Consider the following 26,699-nt stretch of genomic DNA (forward strand, 5'->3'; position numbering starts at 1 on the left):
AATACTGCTTCCAAAAGAAATAATGTCAACAAACCAAAAATAATGGTACCTGAAAAAGCATTGGATACTGATAATGTTCCTATTGGTCTAATAATTTCTTCAGAGAATAATGATTTATATTCATTAAATAATAATATGTTGCTATCACCTAAATTACACAATCCATTAAGTAAGGCATATTACGTAACACATATATATCACTAACTTAATATTGTAGTTAATAATAATAGTATTAGCATTAAATCACCATCAACTTCAACGCCTAGTAATATCAAGTTGAAAAAGGAGAATGATATTTTGTCAAAGCCGACTATTTTAAGCCCTTCAATTACACCTTCTCCATCTATCACTGCTTCTAAGACTTATACAGGTGGTATATTACAACCTAACAATAGTCTAGACAATAGTAATAATAATAATACGATTAACTTATCAGCAAAATCCTCTTCATCAAATGACTTATATGCAGCCTTACGCAATCTGTCAATTGGAAATAATAATACCACGACAGTTAAGAATAAGGACTTGATATCCTTTGAAGGTAATAATAAGCTAGTAACTGTAATAATCATACTAACTTTGGCTAATGCAATAGGAACATTTAATAAGTCAAAAAATACTGTTGCATTGCTTCGTGATTTGGACCCTTTATTCAATAAGCAATCTAATGATAGTTAATAAATATATACCTGATTTTTTTTTATTATTATTATGTAAAACAAAAAGAGTATTATGTATGTATTTTTATTTATTTAATCCAGCGTTTTACCATTCGAAGTCACCATTAGCACGATGGAATAAATAATCTCTTCCATTGACTAGCATAATACCGTCCTTTAATATACACTTCCATTTGTTTTTTGTTCTTGTAACTTTGTCATATAAACAAAGAATAATATGTTCAATTTCTTCCCCTCCATCTCCATCCTCATCCTCATCATCGGAATCATCTAAATCAGAATTAATATCTTCATCATCTTTTGTATTATTATTTGCTTCATCTCGCTTTTCTTTTTCATCAGCATTGTCTCCATCCAATTGTGATATATAACGTTGAGCTGCTTTTCTTTTCATAGAATTTTCTTTGACTTGTTTCATCAATACTTTTATATTATCTGGTAACGAATCTAAATCAATAGTTTTTCCAGACTTGGTAGACGCTGTAAATGATATATTATTATCTTCGTGACTGGATTCCATTATAATATTTTCAATATATTCATCAATTTCCTATGTACGTAATAGTAAAAATATTTAACTCAGTTTATTTACTTTTTTTTCTTCTTAATACTTACTTTGGTTGTTTGTAACAAGTTTTCAACGTCATTTGCACCATCATTTTGTGGAAGATGATTGTTATCAATATTATTATTAGGCCTTTGAATTCCAGGTAAATATAAATCTGGGTAATTATTTTGATTCTGTTGTGGTCTTTGGGGTTGCATCATTGGATACTGATTAACAATTTCAGACATCATACCTCTATTACTAGATGTTTGTGTCAAACCATATTGCTGTTGTGGTGGTAGTGGCGGCAATTGCTGTTGTTGTCGTTGCTGTTCTATTTGGGAGGACCTTTCATTACTTTGAGCATTAGCAGTATTAGCAGCATTAGCGGCATTAGCAGCAGCATTAGCAGCAGCAGCAGAAACTGCCAAATTAGGTAAACTTGCTGCTGAAGGTGGAGCACCTCCATTATTTGCTGGGTTATATTCTGTATACTGTAATGGAGCTTGTTGATGGTCATTACTTTGAGAAACATCAACTCCTCCTTCATCTTCATAGTATCCATCTTCTTTAAAACCGAAATTAGCAACACGAGATCTAGCTACTTTTGATTCCCAAGACTATAAAACAAGTGTTTTAGCTTATATTCTTTTGCAATTGCTTGTTATGCATGTTACCCTTTGTAATTCCTGTAAAATAGAATCATCAATACCCATATCTTCGAAATCACCACGAACTTGATTGATAACATCGTCAATCACATAACGATATACATTTGACTATATAGAGAATAACCAATTTAATATAACAATGAGAAAAACAAGCAAACAAAAAAAAAAAAGAGCATTACCACAATGGCGTTGGACATTATATTTGTGATTCGTTTATAATAATATACTTTATTTACTTTGTGTATGTGTATATTCTTTTTTTTATAAATCAATAATTTCAAAATAACTGATTTGATTATGCCTTTAAATTCAAACAAGTTAACATTAATACGAAATAAAATAAACAGAAAAAGATTGGATTAAACCAATTATACCTTTTATATATGTTTTTTCTTTCTCTTAAAGAGAAAATGTTGAACAAAAAAGACGAAAAATGAAAATTTTAAAAAAAAAATCTGAATATTTATAGTGACGACATAATCCGAGCCGGATAAAATGTGAATCATGTTTCCTTTTATAAAATAACTTTTATTTTCTCCTTTCCTGATGTAACCTTTTTCAGATAATATTTTGTTTTCTTTATTTTCATTAGATTCTGAAATCGAATAATCATTTAAAAAAAATAAAAATTTCATTGTTGTAATCAAATTTATCGCTCTTTAATAATAGTTGTTATAGCAAATCGAAATTAACTAAACAAGGCTCTTAAAAAAAAATGGCAAAAAGAAAATTGCTGTCGTAAATATTTCTGATCATGTATTTGTCGTATGTTTTCTTTGGTTTTGATTCTGCCTTTTCAAAAGAATATTCAACTCACTCATGTGCTCTCCATCAATTAATTAAAGGAGACATTAAATCCAGATATGGAGGATTTAATTGATTGCCAACTGAAAATAAAGCAGTTGTACATAGAATGATTAACACAGACGATTAATGAATACAATACTTCAGATTTAATATAATTTGTAACAAAGTATCTTGATAGAAAAAACAAAAATTGTTATAGTATCTATGATAATGATTAAATAATAGTTAAGAATAGAGATATAACAGAAACAAAAAATGGGTCTTTTATGGTGAACAGACAATAGAAAACACATTATTTTTTTTTTTTTACTACACAGCAGCAGCCATAATGTTACTGTTCACAAATAAATGAGATAGTTTTGTTACCACAAAGAATAGTAATCTTCCTATATTTTACAAGCTCTCATAAGTGGAATGCTTCTTTTATCTTCACATGTTCATTTACTATTTTATAAGCCTTCCTATTTATTTAGCTTTATTGTTTAAATTTACCACTTTACATCATCGAAAACAATATCCTTAATTAATTTCGTCGAGTAAATAAATAAAAAACCAAACCGTCTGTGTTTATTATTTCTAATCATATCTAACTTTAAGATCAGATAAATCAACTTGGTTACCAGCAGTAAGTCCACGAGGACTAGCACGTTCAAAAGCTCTATTATATACATTTAGTTAAAAGTACAATTTCTTTTGTATTCTTGTTAAACTTACTCAGGATATCTCAGACGATAAATAGGTGGACGCTGAGAATCTTGAACGAACAACCTAATATACATCAAATATTAAATATGTATAAATCTGTGATATTATTCTTATTATTATTACATACTTATACTGAGCAGCAGCTTCGGCAGCGGCTATTTGGGCTTGATTAATTGCATCTTTTTCTTCAGCAGTAGACATATGGTACTCAATCCATCTTGTAAAGGGATGTTTTTCCTATAATAAAATAATAAATATAAAATACTTCATTTTCGTTGTATTATATATATATATATATATACATCGCCTGAATGAGTAATGTGTTGATCAACTCTATACCAAACAATACCAGCAATAACAGCAATTAGGCCATTTCTCCAAGCATTATTACCAAAAGCTTAATAACAAAAATAAAATAAGGATCAATTATAAATTGTTAGAATAAATAAAATCTCATTACACTCTTTAGGGAAATTCTCAGTAGTAGCTTGTTTTGATTCAGAAGCATAGTTACGAATTGTTTGACGAATTGGTGTATTCTTTAATAGTTGTGCTTTTTGGAGTATGCGAGATGCCATTTTTAATGTAACTATATGATTCAAAAATAAATTATATCTTCGAACTTATACAAAAGTGTGGAGTAACAAATCCATCCCCAGACTTGTAATTTTGTTGACGTCATCGATAAGCAGAGAGTGTTTGTAGTTTTTTTCTTTTTTTTTTTTTTTTTTTTTGGAAGAAATTAAAACACTTTTTTTTTTTAAACGAAAAAAAAAAAAATAACTAAAAGAATTATGTCAGCTCATTCTGGAGACGAACTTGAAGTTGATATTAAAGAACAAGATCGCTTTCTTCCTATAGCAAAGTAAATTCAGTAGAGTACATTGTTATATGATGTGTCTTATATTTTTCTTATAGTGTTGCACGTATAATGAAGAAGGCACTTCCTGAGAACGCAAAAATCGCAAAAGAAGCAAAGGAATGTGTACAAGAATGTGTGTCTGAATTTATTTCGTTTATTACAAGTGAAGGTAAGTAATATCATTTATCAAACTATGCCTTATTCATTTATATTTTATAGCAAGCGATCGTTGTCAACAAGAAAAGAGAAAGACAATTAATGGCGAAGATATTTTATGGGCAATGCAATCACTTGGTTTTGAAAATTATACAGAAGCATTAAAAATTTACCTTGCTAAATATCGTGAAGTAAGTTCAAAGGAATTATGTATTACAATTAAAGATTTCTCAACAAAATCTATATGATAGACTACAAAGATTGAAAGAACAAGTTCAAGTAATAAAGATAAAGAAGAAGGATTAGAACAACAACATCCAATTCAAGTTCAACAAACACAGATATATGCTACTAATGAGCAACAAACACAACAACCTCAGCAACAATTACCTACTTATTATAATGGAAATATACAATAAATAAATGACTTTATTCCACAGTTTTTTAATATCATAACTATTTCTCCTCGTATTATTATATAATTGTATATTACATACATTTGTATCACGAATAAGGAAATATATTAAATTTACCAGTAATTAAGTTTTCTTTAACAAATCTTTTAATAAAGTATTAGTGAATGACGATTCATGCTTGTCACTTGTATTCCAAGTATTTAACTATTACACGATATAAGAAATAGATACATTAGATTATATACGTACATAAATAGCTTCATTGCTTTTTTTTTCTTCTTCTTCTTTCTTTTTATATATAAACTACTGATAAGACAATAAAAATGATAAATAAATAATTTAGTTGATTACTGATACTATTTTTTCAACTTTTTTTGAATAAGGATGTATAATCATTTATTATCTTTTTTTTTTCTCAACTGTCACCTATACAGCAGAAAGTAAAAATACGCCTAAAAACAAGAATATACAATATTTCATTAATGCTACATTTGTAAAGAAATACATGCAAAAACGATTATAGATACTGAAAGATGATGACTGTCTTGTTTCACAAGATATGATAGTAAATTTAATTACGATTTTTATAAACGTAACAGATTAGTGAATGGAGGCATCAATGTGAAGTTCAAGGAACATACTCTGCATCCAATTAAAGATGATATAACGAAATAGATAATACAATTTTATTATGATGCTAGAAAATAATCCCATAAATGTATTTTGGTGTCAGTTTTGAGGTCGTATGTAAAGTTGGGATTTTAAGTATCCAAGTAATTCGAAATTCCAAGACTGGCTGTTTGAATGATGACGATGGTGTCCAGAGCAGTTGCCTTCAAGAATAAAGAATAGTAGAAGAATTTTGACTGGTTTTATCCGTTGACATAAATAGCTAAAAGCGATAGATCTCACAGCAGTTCTACTCCGTTTAGTAAAGAAAAAACAGAAAGAAATAATGAAGCAGCTCTGTTTTAAGCAGAATAGTATGCTTGATGTTCAGGGTAATTCGAGGCTACAATCAGTGCTTATTAAATTTATATTCCTACATTTAATATTCATGCAAATCAGATTTTTTTTTGTATAGATATGGCGGATTTTCGAAAATTTGTTATATGCTTCACTTTTTTATTGTGTTTCTGGAAATGGAGTCTTCTTGAGAAAAGCAACGAATGAACAACATCAACAACAACAAAAAAAGATGCGTTCAGAGGAATTTTCCAATGTAATAAATGAAACTGTAAACTATGATGAATAAAAGTTTAAAAAGTGAAAGGTAAGATTTCTAAATGGAATAACTGTAATGGAGAGAAGCGACTAATCGACATAGATAGACTGAATTAATCGTATTGAGAGAGAGAGAGAGTGAGTGTGTGTGTGTGAGTGTGTGTGTGTGTGTGTGTGTGTGTGTGAGGATATGATTACAGTAATTTTGGTTGAACAACCAGTACGCTTGTGTTTCGAAGTTCTTCTTGTAATAAAATTTGGGCTCCTAATATACCAAAGACAAATTCATAATCTCGTCTATTATCTGATTGTTGAGAAATGTTCAGGGATGAGGAAGATAATGAATGATTGTTAATACACATTGGCACTTGCTTTCTTTTTTCTTGATGACGATCCACAATAATTAAATCATGTGGATTTGGACATTGTCTAGTAATCGCACTACCTATAGATTCGATCTGATCCAAGACGTAATATTGTGATACACAGTTCTTTTCCTCGGAAGTCATCCATGTATCAGATTCTTCATTACTTAAAATAATCAATTTAGCTTTCTTTTTATTCTGTTTTAAAAGTTGTATTGCAAACGAATATGTTGTCGTTAGAGTATCTCTGGGGAATAGTACAATAGCAATGATCTGCATTTCTTCAGGACACTGTCCAAACGATCCTCGATCAATCCATATACCTAAATCACAAAATTTAATGGTCGAAAATGCCTCTTGTATCCATTCATACGGGGGACTTTGAGTGTCCCACAATATAGGTACCAAGATAATATCTGCATGTACATCTAGACTATAATTTGCCAAGGTTTTTATTTCTTCCCCTAAATTAGAAAAATCCAAATGAGTATGCAAGGCACATCCAAGTATCATGTTGGAAAAGGCGCGAAGAATATTTAGGATAATATCATCTTCTCTCAGTTCCTTTCGCTTAAAAGTCATAACGGTTGATGTGCGTTGAGTAAGTTTGAGGAGTCGTAAAGAATAAATTTGAATGGGACAAAGGAGTCTGATAAGTGCCATTATAGAAGGTATAGATTCAATATAATTAATGAATAAAACAAGACGGTGGGAGGACTGATAATTCAAGCTATTGACATTAATTCCTTTTTCATCAATAATAGTATCAACAGTATTACTAGATATAGAAGTAGTGTCTTGTTGTCTTTGCTGTTGTTGTTGTTGTTGCCGCTTTTGATACCATTCAGGGTAAAGATAAATGACAGCTGGAGTGGTCATAAAAGTTGTAATTAATGCCATCATTACCATAATAACAAAAACTAAAAGAACGTTATTAATAGAAAAAAAAAAAGGACAAAACTACTCAATATGTAATCTTACTTTGATCACTTAAGATACCAGCATCATGTCCAATATTAAGTACAATAAGCTCTACTAAACTGTGCACAACGTAAACGATCATATACGTTTATTAGTTTTAAGGCATTAGCTTACCCTTTACAATTCATTAAGAAACCTACAGCGAATGATTCACGATAGGTCATACCACATACTTTGGCAGCTACAGCACAACCTATGATTTTACCAAAACAAGCTAAAAAGATAATAAGAATCACATATCCCCAAACTGCACCTGAATCTAATAATCCAATTTGAGTTTTCAAACCAGACAAAGTAAAATACTAGAAGGATAAATAAGTAAATTATATAGATGGGAACATAACACAATTATTACTTACTAAAGGTAAGAATATGATGTTTACTATGTCTTCTATTTTCTCTGTAATTTTTATTGACAAATTATTCTCATGAGGTACAATTACACCTGCTAAAAATCCACCAAAAATAGCATGAATACCTGTATATATATGTTCAAATAGAAATGAATTAGTATAATATAGATAGATAGATATAGATATACCTAAAATATTTGTTACAAAAGCAGATATCATAACAATTATCAAGGTAGCAGCCATTAAAAGAGGTGAGGGACCATGTTCAAAAGATTGTGTATAATGACATAACTTTCGATATAATGGTCTTACAATAAACAAGACAAAAAATGTAAATCCCACAGCTGTCAAAAATACATAAAGGGCTTTAATTCCACCCGATGAATTCATTAATGCAACCACTAACGCCAATAAAACCCAAGCTGTACAATCATTGATCAATCCACTTGCCATCGTAATTGCCCCGACATTGGTACGTAGTAATTTCAATTCTGCTAAAATACGTGCTAATACAGGAAAGGCCTAGTCATGCAGATTGTGAATTTCTGAGTAGGATAATAATTATGAAGATATGTATTAAATAATGACTTACAGTAATCGACATAGTGACACCTAAAAATAATAGAAAGCTACTAAATGAAACATAGGGTCGATTTTGTAGTTTATAGAGACCTACACTGACAGCAGCACCTAGACCGAATGGTAAGACCATACCTGCTATCGCCACTGATAAACTTTTATAAAAGCCTCTACGAATGACTGCCAAATCAACTTCAAGACCAATTTGAAACAAGAAAAATATGAGACCCAAAGTTGCAATCAAATTAATAAACGGTAAGGATTCTGATGGAAAAATTGTTTCTTGAAAGCCAGGAATTCTTCCCATTACGGTAGGGCCTAGAATAATACCTGCAATAACTAGAGCATATACGTATACATATATATATATATTTAATTTATGCAAGTCTTACATTTATTTCATTTATATATGTATATTATTATATATATAAATAAATACCTTCAGATATAACTCTAGGTTGTTTTAGATAGCCTAAAGGTATAGCGATCAATCTACAAAAGATAAGAATAATTGTAGCCTATTAAATTGTTACTATCTATAATGGCATAGAAAAAAAAATTACATACTTGTATAATAAATAATACAACTGGATCTGACGAATTGAATTCAACTGGATTTAAGCCTGAAAATACACCTGCTTGTGGTGCTGTAGTTGTTGTGTTATTAGAAGCCATTTTATTAAATATAGCATAAAAAAATGAAGAAAAAATCAGTAATTAAATATGTCAAATTATTTAAAAATTTATTTTATAACCTGAACCAATAGACGACAAATTTGTTTAGTTCTCTCTCTCTCTTTTTTTTAATCAAGACAGCTCCACAATAATGTCGTAATCTACTTTATTACATAAGCGATAGCTAATATACTCTGTTAGAAAAAAAAAGCTATATTAAAGATAATTTATTGTATTAATCGAAGTCTAGAATTTTTCTTTACGTCTAGGAAATCATTACTCCGATTTTTGCAATATAAGGTTAACATTGCACAAATGAAAACAATGTTATGTTTGATTCAATTTACTATTTTATTCAAAGGTCTTTAAAAGTTAAATCATTTCGTTAAGTATAAATGTATGTACATAATGTGATTTCGTTTCTAATAAGATAATGAATTATTGGCTTTAAATCAAGAAGTAGATATAATGAATAGTAGCAATCTGCTTTCATACTTTTTTTTTTCTTTAAAAACACACACACACATATATATATTAGGGAACTACCGAAACATTGCTAAACATAAAAAGTATTCAATAAGTATACATGATAATAAGTTTACTCTACTTTATTAAAGCAAGTATATTTTGTGCCGAAAAATATTTGATGTTTACATTTGTTAAAAATACTCATAGACGCAAATCTCTCCCTTTTTTTTTTTTTTTTTTTTTTTTTTTTTTTGACGAAAAGCATAGTTTTAATGAAATGTAGGATAAAATAGTTGCTTAAATTGACGTAGGGGTTTTTTTTTATTATAGTATTCAATTATTTCTTAGAGCGGTAATTAAGCTTAGTTTTTCAAGCAATAATAATTTTTAATATCATTTTCAAGCTTTAGAAGACATAATAAATAGGGTTTCTATAGTCTGGCCATTAGGGGAAAAAATTTCTACTCGTTTCTTTCTTTATAATGATTAAGTTAACCTTAGCATAATAATATTTAATATGAATTCCTTTAAATCATAATTATAACTTAAAATAAAAGAATATGTACTATATTCACTGCTTAAAAAAAAGAAGAATACAGTCTCTTTATCACATTAGTATTGTAAGCAGAAAAAACTAATGGTTCTGTATATGTATTCTTAGAATTATTTATTATCTTATGACTAGAACTATTATAGTAAAAAAAAAAAAAATTAATAGTTTAAAATGATTGTTATAATATATAAATAAATGTTATGATTAATTCAAATAATATAACAGTATTCTTTTACAAAAACACCTCTTTTTTTTTAATAATCTTTGTATATGTGCATTATTTGTTAATAGCATACTCAGGTTTTTATATAATATTATATTTTGGACACTTGAATTAAAACTTTCAAATGTTTCCATTTTAATAAAACAGTTCTATACATTATACAGCTTAATGTATTTACTATATTATTTTCTATTTGATAACTTCAACAATATAATCGAATTAATGATATTCATCAAACTCATGCATTAGAAAAAAAAATTACATAGTGTAAAATGATCTAGAATATTGATAATCTTACTGTTTCGACTAAGTTTTATGCGATAAATTATATACACATATTTATATAAAATAGACAACAGTAGGTGAAAGAAAGGGGGTGTGATTGAATAAACAAACAACCCTAAACAGTATATATTAAATAAGAGCAAATGCTGCTAACATAAAAAAAAAAAAAAAAAAAGAATTATCTCAAAATATATTAACTGTAATAAATAACAATAAAAAAAAAATCTAGAATACTTTTTTTTATTATTATTCGTCCAAAAAAGTATTAGTAATAGTCAAGATACGACGAGTTTGTGGAGTAGGGGGTTATTTTTTTTTTAAAAAAAAAAAAAAAAAAAAGAAAGGAACAATATAACAAAATCAATAATCTCTGAATGATATAAAAAATAAAGCTAATAAAATAATACACATGTATAGATAGATAAATATATAAGAGTAATCATTTTCTAACATCACTTAAAGTCTAGGTTTCTCTGGATCTATTCATAATTTCTCACCATTTTCAGCTTCAAGTTCACTTAAGTAACGTTCAGCATCAAGAGCAGCCATACAGCCGGAACCTGCGGAAGTAATGGCTTGACGATAACGTTTATCTTGAACATCACCAGCAGCAAAGAGACCAGGAACACTGGTGAGAGAAGAACCAGGAACGGTCTTAATATATCCATCTTCATCCAAATCAACTTGACCCTTAACAAGACTGTTGGCAGGGTCATGTCCAATAGCATAGAATAAGCCAGATGCATCAATCTTACCAGTTTCTCCTGTCTTATTATTAATTGTAGCAACAGCTGTCAAAAGTGAACCATCACCAATAGCTTCAGTAGGTGATGTATTAAAATGTACCTCAATCTTAGGATGGTTTAATAAACGTGCAGCCATGACTTTGGATGCTCTAAGCTGATCACGACGAACAAGAACGTGAACCTTTGAGCCATCTAAAAGGAAAAAAAAAAGATCTATTAGGAATTTTCCTTTTCTTTCTTCTTCTTTTTCTTCTTTCTCTTTCCCCTTCCCCTTCCCCTTCCCCTTAACTATTATATACATTACATTTTGTAAGGTAAATAGCTTCTTCAGCAGCAGAATCACCACCACCAATTACAACCAAAGGCTTATCTCTAAAGATGGGAACAGCACCATCACAGACAGCACAAGCAGAGATACCACTTTGCCAATATTTATCTTCACCAGGTAAATGCATACGTCTAGCAGAGGCACCAGTGGCAATGACAACGGCATCAGCAGTATCAGTAGGTTCTTCTTCAGCTTCATAACCTTCACGCCAAATCTTGAAAGGACGAGAAGAACAATCGAGTTTAGTAATCGTTTCTGTTTCAATGGTTGTACCACAGTTTTCAGATTGTTCACGCATCAAATCCATCAATCCACCACCCATAATACCCTTAGGGAAACCGGGAAAGTTTTCAATATCAGTGGTAGTCGTAAGTTGACCCCCTGGAGCAAAGCCATTTGCCATCATACCTTCAAACATAATAGGATTTAATTTTGCACGCGCAAGATAAATAGCAGCAGTATGACCTAACAAAAAAAAAAAAAAAAAAAAAAAAAAAAAAAAAAAAAAAAAGAGAGAGAGAGAGAGAGGAAAGTTAGTTTTCTTTTCTTTAATCAAATCGTACGCTATTCTATTTTACCTGCAGGTCCAGAACCAATAATTGCAACAGGACGATGTTGAGGTGCCATTTTATAAAACGAAGTACTAAAGTTTCTACGAGAAAAAGAAAGAAATCGCGAGGAAAAAGACATTTTTTTTTTTTTTTTTGTTATTGTCTTAAAAAAATAATTTTTTTTTTCTTTTTTTTTTTTGCTTTTATTATAAATACTAATTTAAACTTTTTTGGTTGGATAGGACTTTAATTGGTGTTTTAAAATAGCAAAAATAAAAACAAAAAACCTTAATATTTCCTTAGTAATCGGCATATACAGGAGTATCATTGGATAAAGACTGAGATGATCTATCCAATTATAAGAACATCGAATATTCCCGATTAATTAATAAATTGAACTGCAATATTTGTGTATTTTTTTTTTATTCATTAAATAGTAATAAAAAGGAGAGGAAAAAAAAAAAAGAAAAGTAAAGAGGATAGGATAGGATAGGATAGAAGGGGGAATATTTGTTAATTACATGATAATACAATCTTCTTGTGATCCATTCTTCTTTTTTGTCTTTGGTTCAACCTGTTTACCTTGTAGACGTTGAATAGCTCGTTTATCACCATGCTCAGCTGCTTTTTTATACCATTCCATAGCTTCTGTTGGGTTCTTTGTGACACCAATACCCACTTCTGTGAAATAACCAACAGCATATTCAGCCTTGGGCAATTCTTTTTCAGCAGCACGACGTGCCCAAATGTAGGCATCTTCATCAGATTGAGGCAGGACATTGGGTGATCCGACAAGATACCATGCTGTCAAAGCAAAGCAAGCTTCACGATGACCCTGTTGTGCAGCAATTGTATAGAAATGTATAGAAAGAGCTGGGTCTGGTTGGCATTCTAATTTGCCATATTCATAACATTCACCGAGTCGAAATGCAGAAGGAGCGTAACCAAAATCATCAGCTGCCTGTGTATAGAGGGAAATAGCATAAGCGAGATCGACAAAGACGACATTAGGAATGCCCTTTTCATGAAGAAGGGCTAGTTCATGTATAGCATGAGGGTATTCATTTGTAGCGGCTTCTGCAGATCGCTTTAACCATTTCACACCATCTCTTGGATTTTTTGAAATTCCTAACTCACCGTTGACCTCTGCTACACCTAGTCTATACATGGCACCAGGATGACTTAATGTAGCTGCTTTTCTAAAAAAAAAAAAGGAACAATAATTAGTATTTTTGCATAAAAAAAAACTATTAGTATATTTATTATATCCTTACTTGTAAAATTGAACTGCTTTAGCATAATCTTTTCTACAGCCTAGACCGTCCTCATAGCATTTTGCAGCCCTAAAAAAAAAGACTATACATCAACTGATTTTCTTAAGAAAAAAAAAAAACTTTACTTTTTTTTTATTAAATTTTTACCTATAAGCAGCATCAGCATGGTGATGCTTTGTAGCTTGAACAAATAGTGGGAAAGCTTTATCAAATTCATTTTTCCCTTTTTTCCTATTTAATAGACCAGACGCATAGAGGTTCCCTAGATAATACTGTGATTCAGCATGCCCACGAGCTGCCAACTGTTTTAATAGCTTTTCTGCTTCATTTAAATATTCCCAGCGGGTCTCATCATGGTCTTGTATTGGCTTTGCTGCCTCAACCATAAAGATAGCAAAATCACATTGAATGTCAGGACTGTTTGTCTTTTTCGCATTTTCCCGATACATGTTGATGGTCTGATTGTATGAGAGAAGAGAAGCTTTAGTACCTGGTTTCAGATGAGAATGATCAAGGAGCTGATCAGTGTTGGAAAGATTCATGACGGAGCTCGTGCGTGTGCCTGGAGGTGTGTCGCTATTGGAGGGCATCGGACTTGAGGATGATAAGGAAGGGGCGGAATTATTTGTTGTATTAGAATAATGATATGGCCTGTTTATTAGATTGTTGTTGTAATGTGTAGGAATCGGTGTTCCAACAATTACACCTTCTACATGCTTTGGTGGGGGTGGCGGATTATTATTATTAGTTTGAATATATTGTTGTTGTGCCATACTTATAGAATTTTTTTTATATTCGTTAAATAAATAAAGAGAGAGAGAGAGAGAAAAGAGAAAAACAAAATAATAGTAATAGGAGAGGAAAGAGAGAAAACAGTGAGGGGGAGGTGGGGGGCGCTTAGAGTATATTATAGGGGGGAAAGAAAGAATAATTGAACCAAAAAAAAAGGGTGCAACCATACTATGTGTTTGCACCAAAAATAGAAGACGGGCTTCAAAAAAAGGTTAATTAATCAGAAAATCTATCATAGTATAAACGGTTTTATTTAGGTTGCTATAGCAAGGAATTACTATGGTAACCAGGTACATTAGTATTTTTTTTTGTCTTTCAAAATTTATAGATACACTTCTCTAAATCACAGTTTTGATGATATCATCAATATGTATACATAGTTGATTTAAAACCAATTTTGTGTCAGATAAATCTCTATTATTACAAAATCTCTACTAATATATTATAAATTGATCAACAAATAAAAATATCTAGTCTAAATGACTTACTATAAGATAATTATAATAACAAAATATATACTATTTATAACGTTGAAAAAAGAGCTAAACGTTTTATTTATTTTATTTTTTTTAGCTATGATCTAATTTAATTAGCTAAAAAGAGGAAGTCCATCATAAAAAGGGGTGATGGTACGTACCGGATAAAATATATCAGTTTCTATAAGACCTCTTTCTGATTCTGATTTAAAAAAAAAAATCTATTTATCCATTACTTTCTTCCATTATCCGTATTTTCACTCGCATCAAAACAGTAATAAGTCATTATAATATTTTTATTTTTTTTTTTTTTTTTTTTTTTTTTTTTGATTATTGTCGTTAGTTTGTTATTTTTTTTTATTTTTTTAAAAAAAAATTAAAAAGTTTAATTACATGGTTATATTAAACTATTACAAATAACATGTAATGTAAACTATTTATATTCATAATTTTAGAGCTGATTTATAAAAAAAATAAATAAATATATAAGATTAACATGATTGATTCTCGATCTAAAATGCACGGAACTTAAAATAGAATAACCCATGTATGAATGTATTGTGTATATTATAAAGAAAAAAAAATACGTATATATAACAAGCAATTATATTATGAATACATATTATTACTCTTTCTAAGAAATTAAGTATACCCGTAAATACTTTAAACAATCGGATAAGAAGACAGAGCATATTTAATACAGAAATTTATCTAAAACTGATCTTTAACAATATTTATAATAAAATAGTTTTATAAAAAAAATAAAGACGCGTATAAAGCATTGTATTGATAAATTTATTTTATTTCTTTTGCTTTGTTACTTGAATGTGATCTTTATTATGTTTAATTTTTATATTGATTTTTTTTTTTGGGGGGGAGGAGGAGGAAAAGGAGGAAAGGGAAATGAGAGGGAGAAAATAAAGCGGGTCACGAAACATTTATATGTAAAATTACTCGCTTGATCCGCTATATTTAATTTCTTTTTGTTTGAAATGTCTCAGCCATAATTTTCTATATAAAAAAAGAAATCCGAAGTTATCCGAATTTTCTTTTTCTCTTTCTCTTTCTCTCTCTCTCTCTTTTTTTTTTCTTGTCTTGTTTGTATAAACATTATATCTTTATATAAAAGTTTCTTTTTTTTTGTTTTATTCTCACTCTGTCTTTATTACATATCTGTAAATCCATATAAATATAATGAGTGTTTCATTAGAATATCAACATTTTCAGGAACAACAACGTCTTCCAACAATAAAACGTATATTAGAAACTATTGATCCACATTCTAATTCGGTTGCTCGATCTAATATGATCAGTCAACCACCTTCTCCCCCTGATCTATTACATGATTCTGAAGAGGATGATGAAGATTCTCTTTCAACACCTTCATTATTTTCATTATCACCCAAACAAGGGTTCTTATCAAAACAAAAGCAACAACAACAGCAACAACAACAACAGCAACATCAACATCAACATCAGCATCAGCATGGTCGTCGTAAATCTGTACCTCATAAATCACCTTCAGTTATCCAAGATGCCCTCCAAGCCTCACTTATAGATAAAAGTGTCGTGTTCCAGTTAGATATGCATCCTGATTATGATCTATCATATGACGTGCTACCATCTTGTCCCGATTGCGGTGATTTTAAATGTACCTCAAAGGTCATTTGTGGTCAGTCGCTTTTATCTGCTCTTCGTAAACGTGTCACGGATGCTCGTAATAATGAACAACAGCTTTCTACTCTATCATCAGTAGCGGCAACAACAACAGCAGCAGCAGCGGCAGCGGCAGCAATAGCAACAACGACAACAGCAACAGCAACAGCGACAACAACAACAGCAACAACAACAACAACAACAACAACATCATCATCATCAACAGCAGCCTCTTCATCAGTTCGTTTAAATCGTCGTAAACGTGCACGTACTGCAAGTATTATTGAACTACCTCGATCCAATTTACGGAATGAAAATATGGAATCCGTAGTCGAAGAAGAGTCAGAAAATCAATTGAATCCTTCCTGGGAACAAATTACATCATTTGAATCTGATGAAGTAGCAAAACGAGTCACTAAAAAGCCCACTGTTCGTCGTCAATCCTCATCTTCGGGCCGACCTTCTCGTGTCAAAGGACCCTGTCAAGCATGTCAAGAGGCTTCTGATGGTTGTATGCGTAAAGCTTTCAATTGGCCATTCCCTGCTAGTCAAATATTTAATGATAAAGGGAAACCCTTTGTCTATCTTTGTAACAAATGTGGTCTACGATATAATAAAAGTGGTGGATGTGTCTGTCGTCATTGTCGTTGGGTATTCTGTAAAGAAGAAAAAAGAAAGGCTTTACAACATATTGAAGCTATGCGTCGACGTCGTCCCGATGGTCATGTAGATCCTAATGAAGATATTGAAAACTTTGTTTGTAGTCCCAAATATTGGACCTGTGGTAAACCCTGGAAAGTTGGTTGGGTATTAAACGATCATATCATTGATGAAGAAGAACTTGATTCCAATCTATCTTCCCCTCATGCATTATAAATAAATATATTCCCATTTCTCACTCTCCTCTTTCTCTCTCCCCCCCCCTCACTCCCATTCCACACACACACACACACATATATACTCTCTTTTTTTTTTTCTTCAATGTAAATATGTATTATGAACATTTGTATATTCCTTTTTTTTTGTTATTTTTTTCTTTTCAATAAACAAATTTTAGCAGCAGGTAGTTTCATATCAAGGCAAATATTAATCCCTTCCTTCCCATTTCCGCAATGTATTTTTTTTTCCGAGATTTGTTGTATGTTTTAATGACAGCTTCAAGAAACATAAAATTTTCTTTATTTATTTTCTTCTTTTTTTTTATGTGTTGATTCATATTATATCTTGGTATTATTAAAATATGAATAGAAGACATTTGTTTTTTTTTTAAACTTTATTATATTTATCTATAGCATGCGTCATTCTTGTGTGTGTGTGTGTGTGTGTGTATGTTTATTCTTCTTTAGATGGTAATCTATGTGTATTTTACAATTTTTGATTTACAGCAATGAACCCCGCACTGTAATTTTCTTTTATTAATGTAATATATATGTATATAAATCAAGCTAAAATTATTCATAACAGGGCTTTAAGCACATGCGAAAAAAATATATTTCATTGCTGTTGCCTGAATTAAAAAAAAAAGAGGGGAGAGAGAGAGAGAGAGGGAAAAGATGGGGGAAAGAGGAAGAGAAAAATTAAAGCCACTTCTCTCTTAAAAAATACATATTTATCTTAAATCTATTACAGTTATCTTCTTTTTTTTTTTAACTCTACTATTTTTCATGCAATTCATTAGAAAAATGTATAAAATTGATCTAAAAAAAAGAAAGATTATTTGATGATAATTACTATATTTGTCATTTAGGTCTCATTTCAAAGATAAACCAAATATAAACAGAAAGTCCCGCGAATGATAAATTGTTTATCCTATAATATTCCGCGTATAATAGATCGGGAAGGCAAAATAGAGACCGATAGTAGCAGCAAATAATGCGCATTTTTATGAATTTGCATGCATAAAAAAGTAGAATGCTTTTTTTGGTTTTATAATAAACAATCATATTACTACTACTATTACTATTACAGTCTAGAATAAATCGTCGGTCAATACTGTTTGGGACAATCTGGTTTTCAAAAATAAAAATAAAAATAAAAAGACGATTTTATATCTTTATTTTACAATAAACATTATACTCGAATATTTCCTTATTATTAGTGAATTACTCTCAATAAGATCGAAAATGTCGGGCCTAATTCTGGTTTTTTCTGGTTTTTTTTTCTGGTTTTTTTTTTTTTTTTTTGACAGTGTTAAAGTATTATAGCAACCTATTCTACATATTTTAACCATTCTAAAGGTAAGCTTATCTTTCTGATCTAAAGACTTTATGAAAGAAGAGTGTGGCGGCATAAAAATTGAAAGTTGTTGATTGATCTCCAATTGTATTTTATATCCGAGTTGAAAGAAAACAAACATACATTTATTATTTGTATTATACTGTATTTCTTAATATAAAAAAAAATAGAATATGTTATTTGGTAATCTTATGTTTCAATAAAGTGGTAAAATAATAATGATGATAGGCTAGCATCAAAAAGCTTATCCATCATAAATGCAGAATATTCTGAACAAAAAAAAAAAAGTATAAATTTATTATGTTTCGTCTTTCTTTGAGTTGTGCATCACCTGATAATATTCTATTACGATCACTAGCACTATGGATGAACTTATAGTTAGTAAATGTTACTACGGGATAGCATACATGCAGTAGTAATCACTTTAGGTACTAAACTTCTGTACAATCTTCTGCTTGGTAGTATTAAATATATGTTATTATTATTATTATGGTAAAAAAAAAAGGATGGCTTATTGATATTTTTTTTTATTTCTAAACTTAACATGATCGAAATCAAATTATTTTTTTTTTCAATACTATTCTATTGTAGTAGGACAATAAACTTTAAGTCATTGACTCCTCATAAGCCCCATTATTCTGTTGCTGGATTAAATAATAAAGTTAATTTTGTTGTGCTTGAATGAACATATGAGGTGGTTTTTTCTTTCTTTCTTTCTTTCTTTCCCCCCCCCCCCGCCCTCCTCCTCCTCCTCTTCTTCCTCTTCCTTCTTTTTCTTATTTTCAATTTCAGACTGCACCTATCCACAGCAGTTTATTTGAATTCAATTATATGCTTCATTATCCCAATTTGGCAACAACACTTTTCCATTAAAAAGAACCACGAATTCTTATTATCCCTATTTATTTTTGATTTATTTGAATAATCTGATAATCCTCCTAATTACTGCATGTTATCATTTTTCTATAAATATCACAAAACGTGGTATTCTATGCTAATTTTATCAAACTCTGGGGGGTTTACTATTATTTGAAAGTTTACATTATTAATAAATATATAAATAAATAATGGGTCAATTCTCCCTACTACTACTTCACTTTCTCTGAACCATTCAATGGAGCAAATGAATATTTACCTTAAGCAGTAAGGATCCAACTAAAAGGGATAAACAGATATGATCAACATGAATATAAATCTATCTTTATAAACTGTAATCGGGATAAACAATATAGAATTGATCTTCTAGTGAGTAGTTGTAGATCAATAAATCCTATAGTAAGATATATCTTCTATACTTGTGTATTAAAAGGAGAGGAAGTGTGAAATATCAGTCAAATATTAAACTCATTTTTAATTGCAACATGGATTCTTATCCATTTTTAGCTCTCATAGTTTAGACAAATGATCAACTGTGAAAAAATGTTGTTTACTGTTTGCTAGAAGGTAGTACACCTCCTTTTTTTTTTTCTTCTCTCCTCAAAAGAGATGATTTAAGCTATAAACTAGTCTGGATCAAAAAAAGTAAATTTTAACTCTATTAGTATTGTCTATTCCCCAATCGATAAATGTTTGACATTTTTAAGCGTAACACATGATTGTATCGAATAACAAAGAAGAGAGCTTATATATCTCAAGTCCATTCTCTTCACTCTACGACAAAGAAGGTGATGATGACCCATTTCTTTCCTCAGTGTCGTAGAGCATAAACTATTCACAATTAACCAAAAAAAAAAAAAAAAAAAAAAAACGGTGTGAAACTTCTTTTGGATCTTCAAGAATTGGGGGGGGGAGGTTACATTACCTTGATGAGATATTTTTTAAAACTCACTTAGACTTGTAATCTATTTATTATTTCTAGTAGTAGATAACAAAACGGCATTATATCATAATTTAATTATTCTTAGTTTATTCTGACAAAATATGTAACATGAAGAATAATTTAGAAAGTTCTAATCTACTCTTTATTAAGAATCATTATTTCATAAAATCGATTTTTTTTTTGAGTTTTTATCATCATTGTTATTACTAATTATTCTTTGAAGAAATAGTGGTTGGGCAGATATATATAAAAATAAAATTTAAAATTTTTGGTCGAACCAGAAACTGGGTTAAACATATTTATCAATTCTATTATAAGAAGTAGTGTATGACAAATTGTCCCTGAGTCAAACAAACAAAAAAAAAAAAAAAAAAGAAAAAAGATAAATAAACTTTAATACTATACAAACAAAATTAAGCAAAACAAAAATAAAATAAAATAAAATAAAATAGATATAGATGTTATTTATAATTTTAACCCTTCCTTCTCTCTTTTAAGGTGATGATAAAAAGGTAGAAATATGCATACAGTTGAAATTATCATTGTTATTTGTAGCTTCTTTGTTCTTGTCTTGATCTTCTTTAGTGTCATTTTTATTAATAACAGTGTCTTGATCGGCAGAAATAAAATCTTCCTTGTTAACCAAACGTTGAACTCTTCGGCCTTTTCTTATCGATATTTTAATACCTTGTTGAGCAAAACATTGTGAAAGTAATGTAGAGTCTACCAATATGTATATATATAAATAATATGTATAAACAATTTCCTTGCTTTTTTTTTTCTTTTCTTTCTTTTGTTTTTACCTGTCATTCCCGGGAAATTCTTTGCAGAATAAACAGTAAATGGTTCTGAAAAGACATAATCGGATACTTGTGTGCTCATTGTTAATGGATCTCTATACAAATAGTATGAACTAAAAAAAAAAAAAAAAAAAAAAAAAATTGGGGGGAGGGGGAGGGGCTTCGTTTTTCTTTTCTTTTTTATTATTATTGTTATTATTATAATTATTTCTTACCCAGCAGATAGATTAATAAACATAAACTTTAAACAAAATCGACCTTCTATACGGACAGAAAGGTCCTGAAAGATGAAAAAGATACCAGGTTCCTTATTTAAATCAAATAATGGATACGCATTTGATGTAATTGCTCCTAAAAGAGATCGAGTAGGGATTGGATCTTGAAAGGAAACTAACATTCCTGTTGTAGATGACATTCTTTTTTCTGCTGTTGACGATGATTCTGCTTAATTTTTACGTAATAATATATATCAGAAAACAGAAATACAATGTAATCATTTTTATGTTTATACCATAATTGGATGCTGCTAATAATGAAGGATTATATACATGTATACGTTGTTCTTTACCGTCTTCTGAATAAAGATCACATTGAACAATAAATAATGATAATTTACTACTATAATCATCATCACTAAAAAAAAAACCCCCAAAATTAAAGAATTATGTATGTTGCAGATTTTCTTTCTTTCTTTCGTACCTAGTCACATTCTGTAAACTTCCATCAGGATTTTCGATAAACAATTGCAAAATAGGTGGTGGATCAATTGGCCTTCTATCTTTTTCACCAAATCCACAACATCTAGCTCGGACTGGATTCTGTACCATAACTATTTTTATTTTTTTTATTTTTTTTTTTAAGAAAAAAAAACAAACAAATGAACAAACAGAATGATAATGAGAAAAGGAAGGTAAAAAAAAAAGGGAGAAAGGGAGAAAGAGAGAGAGAGGGAAGGGTAATTTCTTCCGCTATAATTTTGTATACATACTTAGTTTATATTTCTTGTTCTTTTGACTTGGACGTCCTAATCCAAGAGGCGGTGGAATCATAGACGACATTATTATTCATATAAATACAATGAAATAGGTATATATTTAGTTATAATTCGATTTTTTTTTTTTTTTTTTTTTTTTTTTTTTTTTTTTTTTTTTTTTTTTTTTTTTTTTAATTAAAAAAAATTAAAAATAAATACATGTATGACTTAATACGGAATTATGTAAATGAAAAAAAAAAATTCTATTCTAGAAGGATTAAAGAAATTTAAAGGGAAAAAAAAAAAGAAAACAAGAAAATAAGTATAATTGTTTATCTTTAAAAAAAAGGTACTAAAAAAACATGGTCACTTCTTTTTTTTTTAAAAGTCAATTACACATTTTATTTGTATTTTATATTTGATGGGATGGGAGACAGTTAAAGTTTAAAGTTTGTTTTCTAAACTTTTAGTTTGCTTCAATTTTTGAAGACTAGCAAGAACATCATCCAAGGGAATGGTTTGTCCTTTAGTCTTGGATCCAACATCATCTCTATTACGAACATTAACTGAACGTGTATTTTGCTCAACTTCACCAACAACAAAGATAAAGTTATATTGAGCAAGCTCAGCATTTCTAATCTTCTTGTTGAGGGTATTATCACTCAAGTCAGCGTCAGCATGCATACCAAGTGTGACTAACTTGTCTGTAATTTCCTTGGCATAATCGAAGAAGGCTGCAGCAACGGGAATAACTTGAACTTGACGAGGTGATAACCAGAAGGGGAACTTACCAGCAAAATGTTCAATAATAATACCCATCATACGTTCAACTGAACCAAGAATGGCACGGTGAATAATGACAGGACGGGCCATAGCATTGTTATTTTCAGATCCATCCGTACGGTATTCCAACTTGAAACGTTCAGGTAATTGGAAATCAAGTTGAATAGTAGCACATTGATGCTTACGACGAAGTGCATCAGAAATGACAATGTCAATCTTAGGTCCATAAAAGGCACCATCTCCAGGATCAACTTCCCAGGTAGTTCCCTTTTCAGCTGCGAAACGATTCAAGGAAGCTTCCAACATCTATTAAATAGATACACATGTGGGTAAATCAAAAAAGAGGGAAGATATTATATGTCAATCTACTTTACCTTTTCGGCGTTATCCCAAACACTAAGTTCACCAATATAATTTTCAGGTCGAGTAGAAAGTTTCAAGTGGAAATCAAAACCAAAGATACCATAGATGTGATTTAAGAAATCGAAACAACCAGCCATTTCTTGTTCAATCTAAAACAATGAAAATAAAAATAGTCTGAATACAAACACAAGTTTTTTTTTTTTTTTTATTTTTTTTTTTACCTGATCAACACGACAGAAAATATGTGCATCGTCTTGTTGGAAACGACGAACACGAGTCAAACCAGAAAGAGCACCGGAGAATTCGTTACGATGAAGGACACCAAAATCAGCAAAACGAATAGGAAGATCACGGTAACTTCTTTCTTTATGAGCAAACATTAAACAATGACCAGGACAGTTCATAGGCTTTAATGCAAATTCTTCCTTATCAACTTCAAAACAGAACATATTCTCCTTATACTTGGCTGCATGTCCTGATTGATTCCAAAGCTTCAAATTAAACATGTTGGGAGTAACGACTTCAGTGAAACCTCTTACTTGATATTCTTCCTAATAATGAAAAAGAAAAAAGAGTTTTTAATATTCATCTTTTTATTTTTATAATAAGCTATTTTATTACCTTCATTAAATTAACCAAGGAGTTATAGATACGAGCACCATGAGGAAGCATAAAGGCAGAACCAGGTGATAATTCATGGAAAAAGAAAAGTTCTTGTTCCTTACCAATCTTACGATGATCACGCTTAGCAGCTTCTTCAATAAACTTCTTATATTCGGTCATAAGCTTCTTGTCAGGGAAGGAAATACCATAAATACGTTGAAGAGAGTCATTCTTGGCATCACCCAAGAAGTAAGAAGCGGAATTCTATAACAACAAGTTGAACAAACCCATTTTTTTTTTTTTTTTTTTTTTTTTTTTTACTTTATGATCTTACTTTAGTAACAGCAAAGGCCTTAACACGACCAGTGTGGGGAACATGAGGACCTCTACACAAATCAATTAAGGGACCACATCTGTAAACAGTAGTAGAAGTACCATCAGGAATCTTATCGTTGATAATATGAACCTTATAAGCATTATGCTTGAACATCTCTAAAAGATCTTCCTTGGACATCACAAGACGTTCAAACTTTTGCTTATCTTTAGCAACTTGAGTAACCAACTTTTCAAGATTAGGATAGTCTTGTTGAGAAACGACACTAAGAATAAAGTAAAATAAGTTTCCATTATCAACTCTTAATACAAGATACTCTAATTTACCGATCCTTAACACCCATTTCATAATAGAAACCACCTTCCTTTAATGGAGGACCAATACAAAGGTGACAGCCATAATGACGTTCACAAGCTTCACCCAACATGTGAGCAGAAGAGTGCCAGAAAACCATCTTACCTTCATCATTATCAAAATCAAGTAATTGTAAATCACAAGAACTTTCGAGAGGACGAGTCAAATCCCAAAGTTCACCATTAACCTTGGCAATCACAACGCGGTCAGCAAGAGACTTGGAAATTTCAATAGCAATTGACATAGGTGTTGTTTCCCAAGAAGTACCTTCTTTCTTTGAACCATCAGGCAAAGTAATCGTGATAGGTTCACGGGGCTTCTCTATATATTAAAAAAAAAGCATTTTGGTTCTTAGTTGATATTTATGCTTCTATCTTTTTTTTTCTTTTTTGTTAATATTTACTGGCAATTTCAGCATCGGCGGCAGCCTTTAATCTGTCAAACATTTCCATACGATGTTGAAGATACTCAGGAGCGGGTGTCATCTAGAACATGTTAAGAAAATAAATTAAAAAAAATAAATAAAAAGGTCAAATTAAATAAAAACTCAAGTTTACCTCAAGAGGATAAGCACTAGCAGCACTTTCTTTAGCTTTAGGTGCTTTTGCCTTCTTCTCAACCTTAGGTTTAGTCTCGGGAGCTGACATTTTGACAAAAAAAAAGTATTGTTACAAAAGAAGAAAGTAGACTTTTGCTTTAAAAAAAAAAAAAAAAAAAAAAAAAGGAGGAGTTTATTTAAAATTTTTGGTATAAGCCACCACTGCAGCTCATTTTGTGGATTTTCTCACTAAATAAAAACTAAAGGAGTATAAAAAAAATCAAATACATCTAATTTGTTGTAAGTGTACTAGACCTGGTTATTACTAGGTGTACTAAAATTCATGCTGATAAACTTAAAAGCTGCTCGGAAGACTTATATCTGTCATATCTTTGGTAGTTCTTCTCGTTCATCAACGACCCTAAGGCTTTATATCTTGAAACGTCCAATCATGCATAAACGTATTCATGTCCTTCAAAGCCAGGTTTTTGCTTCAATCATATAGCTTACCAGACATCCCTTACCAACACTTTCAACAGCGAAATAGTTGCTCTCCTTAGTTTGTATTGACCTCAATTCCCAATTTGGAAACAATACCTCCACCCGCTCCAGTCCTAGATCAAGTTATTCGTGAATATTTGTCAAGAGAATCTGAATCATCTGCCCTCAAAAAAAAAAAAAAAAAAAAGGCTGATCTTACAGTGTTGTCCCTCTGTTCCTCTTGAACCTGCTTGATAGATGCTTTATGTCTTTTGTCGAATAGAATCGTTGTATCTGGTGATGTCTTGGTTGGTTTCCCAGCAACTATTCCACTTTTTGCATTCGACACTTCACTCATATTCTCACTAAAACTCACATCAATATGCGTTGCTGCCTTCAATGGCTTTCTACCATACCTGATCCTATTTCATTTTTATTAAACAGGCTACTGACCCACCCTACTAAGTATCGTGGCGATTATTACAGTCAATGGAATATACGTTGGCCAACTATCCAACTTTTGTTATATAAAGTTGAATACCTTCAACATGATAAACAATTGCCACCACCATTAATAGCCTTAGATCAGCAGATCCTGAATTGAATGTATGAGCCTTCAGTAGTCAATGACTGATAGTCTCATAAATTCTCATCCTACTATTTAGATCTCCTCACCCCCCTCCCTTTTTTTTTCTCCCTTTAAGCTCATTAAGGATCTTTTAATTCTTTCACTTATTAAAAGAATTTTCTCCTGGCAATTTTGATATATGTATTTTATCAGTGTGCTTATTGGGTTTAAATATTCCTATATAATCCGAAACCAATAGAAGAAAAAAAAACTAGTATTATATGCTTGTGATAGAAAGATATAAAAAGAAAAGAGAGCATTTAATTACTATTACTATATATTATATGACAATTAAGAAAAATAACATATGGTCCATAGAATATTTAACACATTTTCAGTCTTTGTTTCGTCAATACTAGTATTTTTAAGAACAGTAAAGTAGATATCTATACGTATAAGAAATGTCAAGAAAGATG

At 30.4% G+C, this 26,699-nt stretch overlaps 12 protein-coding genes across 12 annotated transcripts; 4 read left to right on the top strand and 8 right to left on the bottom strand.

The window, feature by feature from the left end:
- BX663DRAFT_332152 (uncharacterized protein) lies at positions 1–722 on the top strand. The gene is made up of 3 exons (XM_051522128.1): positions 1–169; positions 218–541; positions 596–722. Exons 1-3 carry the CDS (start codon positions 43–45, stop codon positions 676–678), a joined length of 534 nt encoding a protein of 177 aa, XP_051384099.1. The 5' UTR covers positions 1–42; the 3' UTR covers positions 679–722.
- Positions 622–2,310, bottom strand: BX663DRAFT_503994 (transcription factor IIA, alpha/beta subunit). The gene is made up of 5 exons (XM_051526850.1): positions 2,273–2,310; positions 2,078–2,199; positions 1,905–2,006; positions 1,296–1,847; positions 622–1,230 (listed from the first exon to the last, which is right to left on the bottom strand). The coding sequence occupies exons 2-5, from the start codon at positions 2,093–2,095 to the stop codon at positions 766–768; spliced, it is 1,137 nt and encodes a 378-aa protein (XP_051384100.1). The 5' UTR covers positions 2,096–2,199; positions 2,273–2,310; the 3' UTR covers positions 622–765.
- Positions 2,311–3,340: 1,030 nt separating this feature from the next.
- BX663DRAFT_504003 (uncharacterized protein) lies at positions 3,341–4,018 on the bottom strand (the record flags this gene model as incomplete). Its single annotated transcript, XM_051526851.1, has 4 exons — positions 3,871–4,018; positions 3,713–3,807; positions 3,538–3,647; positions 3,341–3,473 (listed from the first exon to the last, which is right to left on the bottom strand). Coding segments are annotated over exons 1-4 (377 nt in total), but the record flags the coding sequence as incomplete, so codon positions are not given.
- A 131-nt stretch (positions 4,019–4,149) lies between these two features.
- BX663DRAFT_504005 (nuclear transcription factor Y subunit B-3) lies at positions 4,150–5,034 on the top strand. The gene is made up of 3 exons (XM_051526852.1): positions 4,150–4,275; positions 4,329–4,441; positions 4,492–5,034. The coding sequence occupies exons 1-3, from the start codon at positions 4,205–4,207 to the stop codon at positions 4,674–4,676; spliced, it is 369 nt and encodes a 122-aa protein (XP_051384102.1). The 5' UTR covers positions 4,150–4,204; the 3' UTR covers positions 4,677–5,034.
- Positions 5,035–7,250: 2,216 nt separating this feature from the next.
- On the bottom strand, positions 7,251–9,224 carry BX663DRAFT_504030 (Cation/H+ exchanger). Its single transcript, XM_051526853.1, has 7 exons — positions 8,914–9,224; positions 8,786–8,864; positions 8,360–8,685; positions 7,956–8,289; positions 7,774–7,892; positions 7,375–7,716; positions 7,251–7,282 (listed from the first exon to the last, which is right to left on the bottom strand). Exons 1-6 carry the CDS (start codon positions 9,019–9,021, stop codon positions 7,525–7,527), a joined length of 1,158 nt encoding a protein of 385 aa, XP_051384103.1. The 5' UTR covers positions 9,022–9,224; the 3' UTR covers positions 7,251–7,282; positions 7,375–7,524.
- A 1,809-nt stretch (positions 9,225–11,033) lies between these two features.
- On the bottom strand, positions 11,034–12,251 carry BX663DRAFT_431806 (thioredoxin reductase; the record flags this gene model as incomplete). The annotated part of the gene is made up of 3 exons (XM_051522886.1): positions 11,034–11,488; positions 11,601–12,089; positions 12,203–12,251. The coding sequence occupies 3 exons, from the start codon at positions 12,249–12,251 to the stop codon at positions 11,034–11,036; spliced, it is 993 nt and encodes a 330-aa protein (XP_051384104.1).
- A 377-nt stretch (positions 12,252–12,628) lies between these two features.
- On the bottom strand, positions 12,629–14,279 carry BX663DRAFT_504034 (uncharacterized protein). Its single transcript, XM_051526854.1, has 3 exons — positions 13,597–14,279; positions 13,450–13,518; positions 12,629–13,374 (listed from the first exon to the last, which is right to left on the bottom strand). The coding sequence occupies exons 1-3, from the start codon at positions 14,220–14,222 to the stop codon at positions 12,693–12,695; spliced, it is 1,377 nt and encodes a 458-aa protein (XP_051384105.1). The 5' UTR covers positions 14,223–14,279; the 3' UTR covers positions 12,629–12,692.
- Positions 14,280–16,586: 2,307 nt separating this feature from the next.
- On the top strand, positions 16,587–17,457 carry BX663DRAFT_504038 (uncharacterized protein). The gene has a single exon (XM_051526855.1). It carries the CDS (start codon positions 16,692–16,694, stop codon positions 17,247–17,249), a length of 558 nt encoding a protein of 185 aa, XP_051384106.1. The 5' UTR covers positions 16,587–16,691; the 3' UTR covers positions 17,250–17,457.
- A 613-nt stretch (positions 17,458–18,070) lies between these two features.
- BX663DRAFT_504040 (uncharacterized protein) lies at positions 18,071–18,371 on the bottom strand (the record flags this gene model as incomplete). The annotated part of the gene is made up of 1 exon (XM_051526856.1): positions 18,071–18,371. A coding segment is annotated over exon 1 (200 nt), but the record flags the coding sequence as incomplete, so codon positions are not given.
- Positions 18,372–20,843: 2,472 nt separating this feature from the next.
- BX663DRAFT_504046 (velvet factor-domain-containing protein) lies at positions 20,844–22,348 on the bottom strand. Its single transcript, XM_051526857.1, has 6 exons — positions 22,216–22,348; positions 21,927–22,056; positions 21,739–21,860; positions 21,443–21,668; positions 21,231–21,322; positions 20,844–21,150 (listed from the first exon to the last, which is right to left on the bottom strand). Exons 1-6 carry the CDS (start codon positions 22,283–22,285, stop codon positions 20,921–20,923), a joined length of 870 nt encoding a protein of 289 aa, XP_051384108.1. The 5' UTR covers positions 22,286–22,348; the 3' UTR covers positions 20,844–20,920.
- A 207-nt stretch (positions 22,349–22,555) lies between these two features.
- BX663DRAFT_504060 (uncharacterized protein) lies at positions 22,556–25,343 on the bottom strand. Its single transcript, XM_051526858.1, has 8 exons — positions 25,195–25,343; positions 25,041–25,122; positions 24,610–24,958; positions 24,284–24,548; positions 23,968–24,213; positions 23,568–23,897; positions 23,358–23,495; positions 22,556–23,289 (listed from the first exon to the last, which is right to left on the bottom strand). Exons 1-8 carry the CDS (start codon positions 25,282–25,284, stop codon positions 22,645–22,647), a joined length of 2,145 nt encoding a protein of 714 aa, XP_051384109.1. The 5' UTR covers positions 25,285–25,343; the 3' UTR covers positions 22,556–22,644.
- Positions 25,344–26,011: 668 nt separating this feature from the next.
- BX663DRAFT_504063 (uncharacterized protein) lies at positions 26,012–26,268 on the top strand. The gene has a single exon (XM_051526859.1). It carries the CDS (start codon positions 26,038–26,040, stop codon positions 26,257–26,259), a length of 222 nt encoding a protein of 73 aa, XP_051384110.1. The 5' UTR covers positions 26,012–26,037; the 3' UTR covers positions 26,260–26,268.
- The last annotated feature ends 431 nt before the right edge of the window (positions 26,269–26,699 follow it).

Source organism: Cokeromyces recurvatus (genome assembly GCF_025118155.1).
Source record: "Cokeromyces recurvatus strain NRRL 2243 chromosome Unknown BX663scaffold_8, whole genome shotgun sequence".
Lineage (NCBI taxonomy): Eukaryota > Fungi > Mucoromycota > Mucoromycetes > Mucorales > Mucoraceae > Cokeromyces > Cokeromyces recurvatus.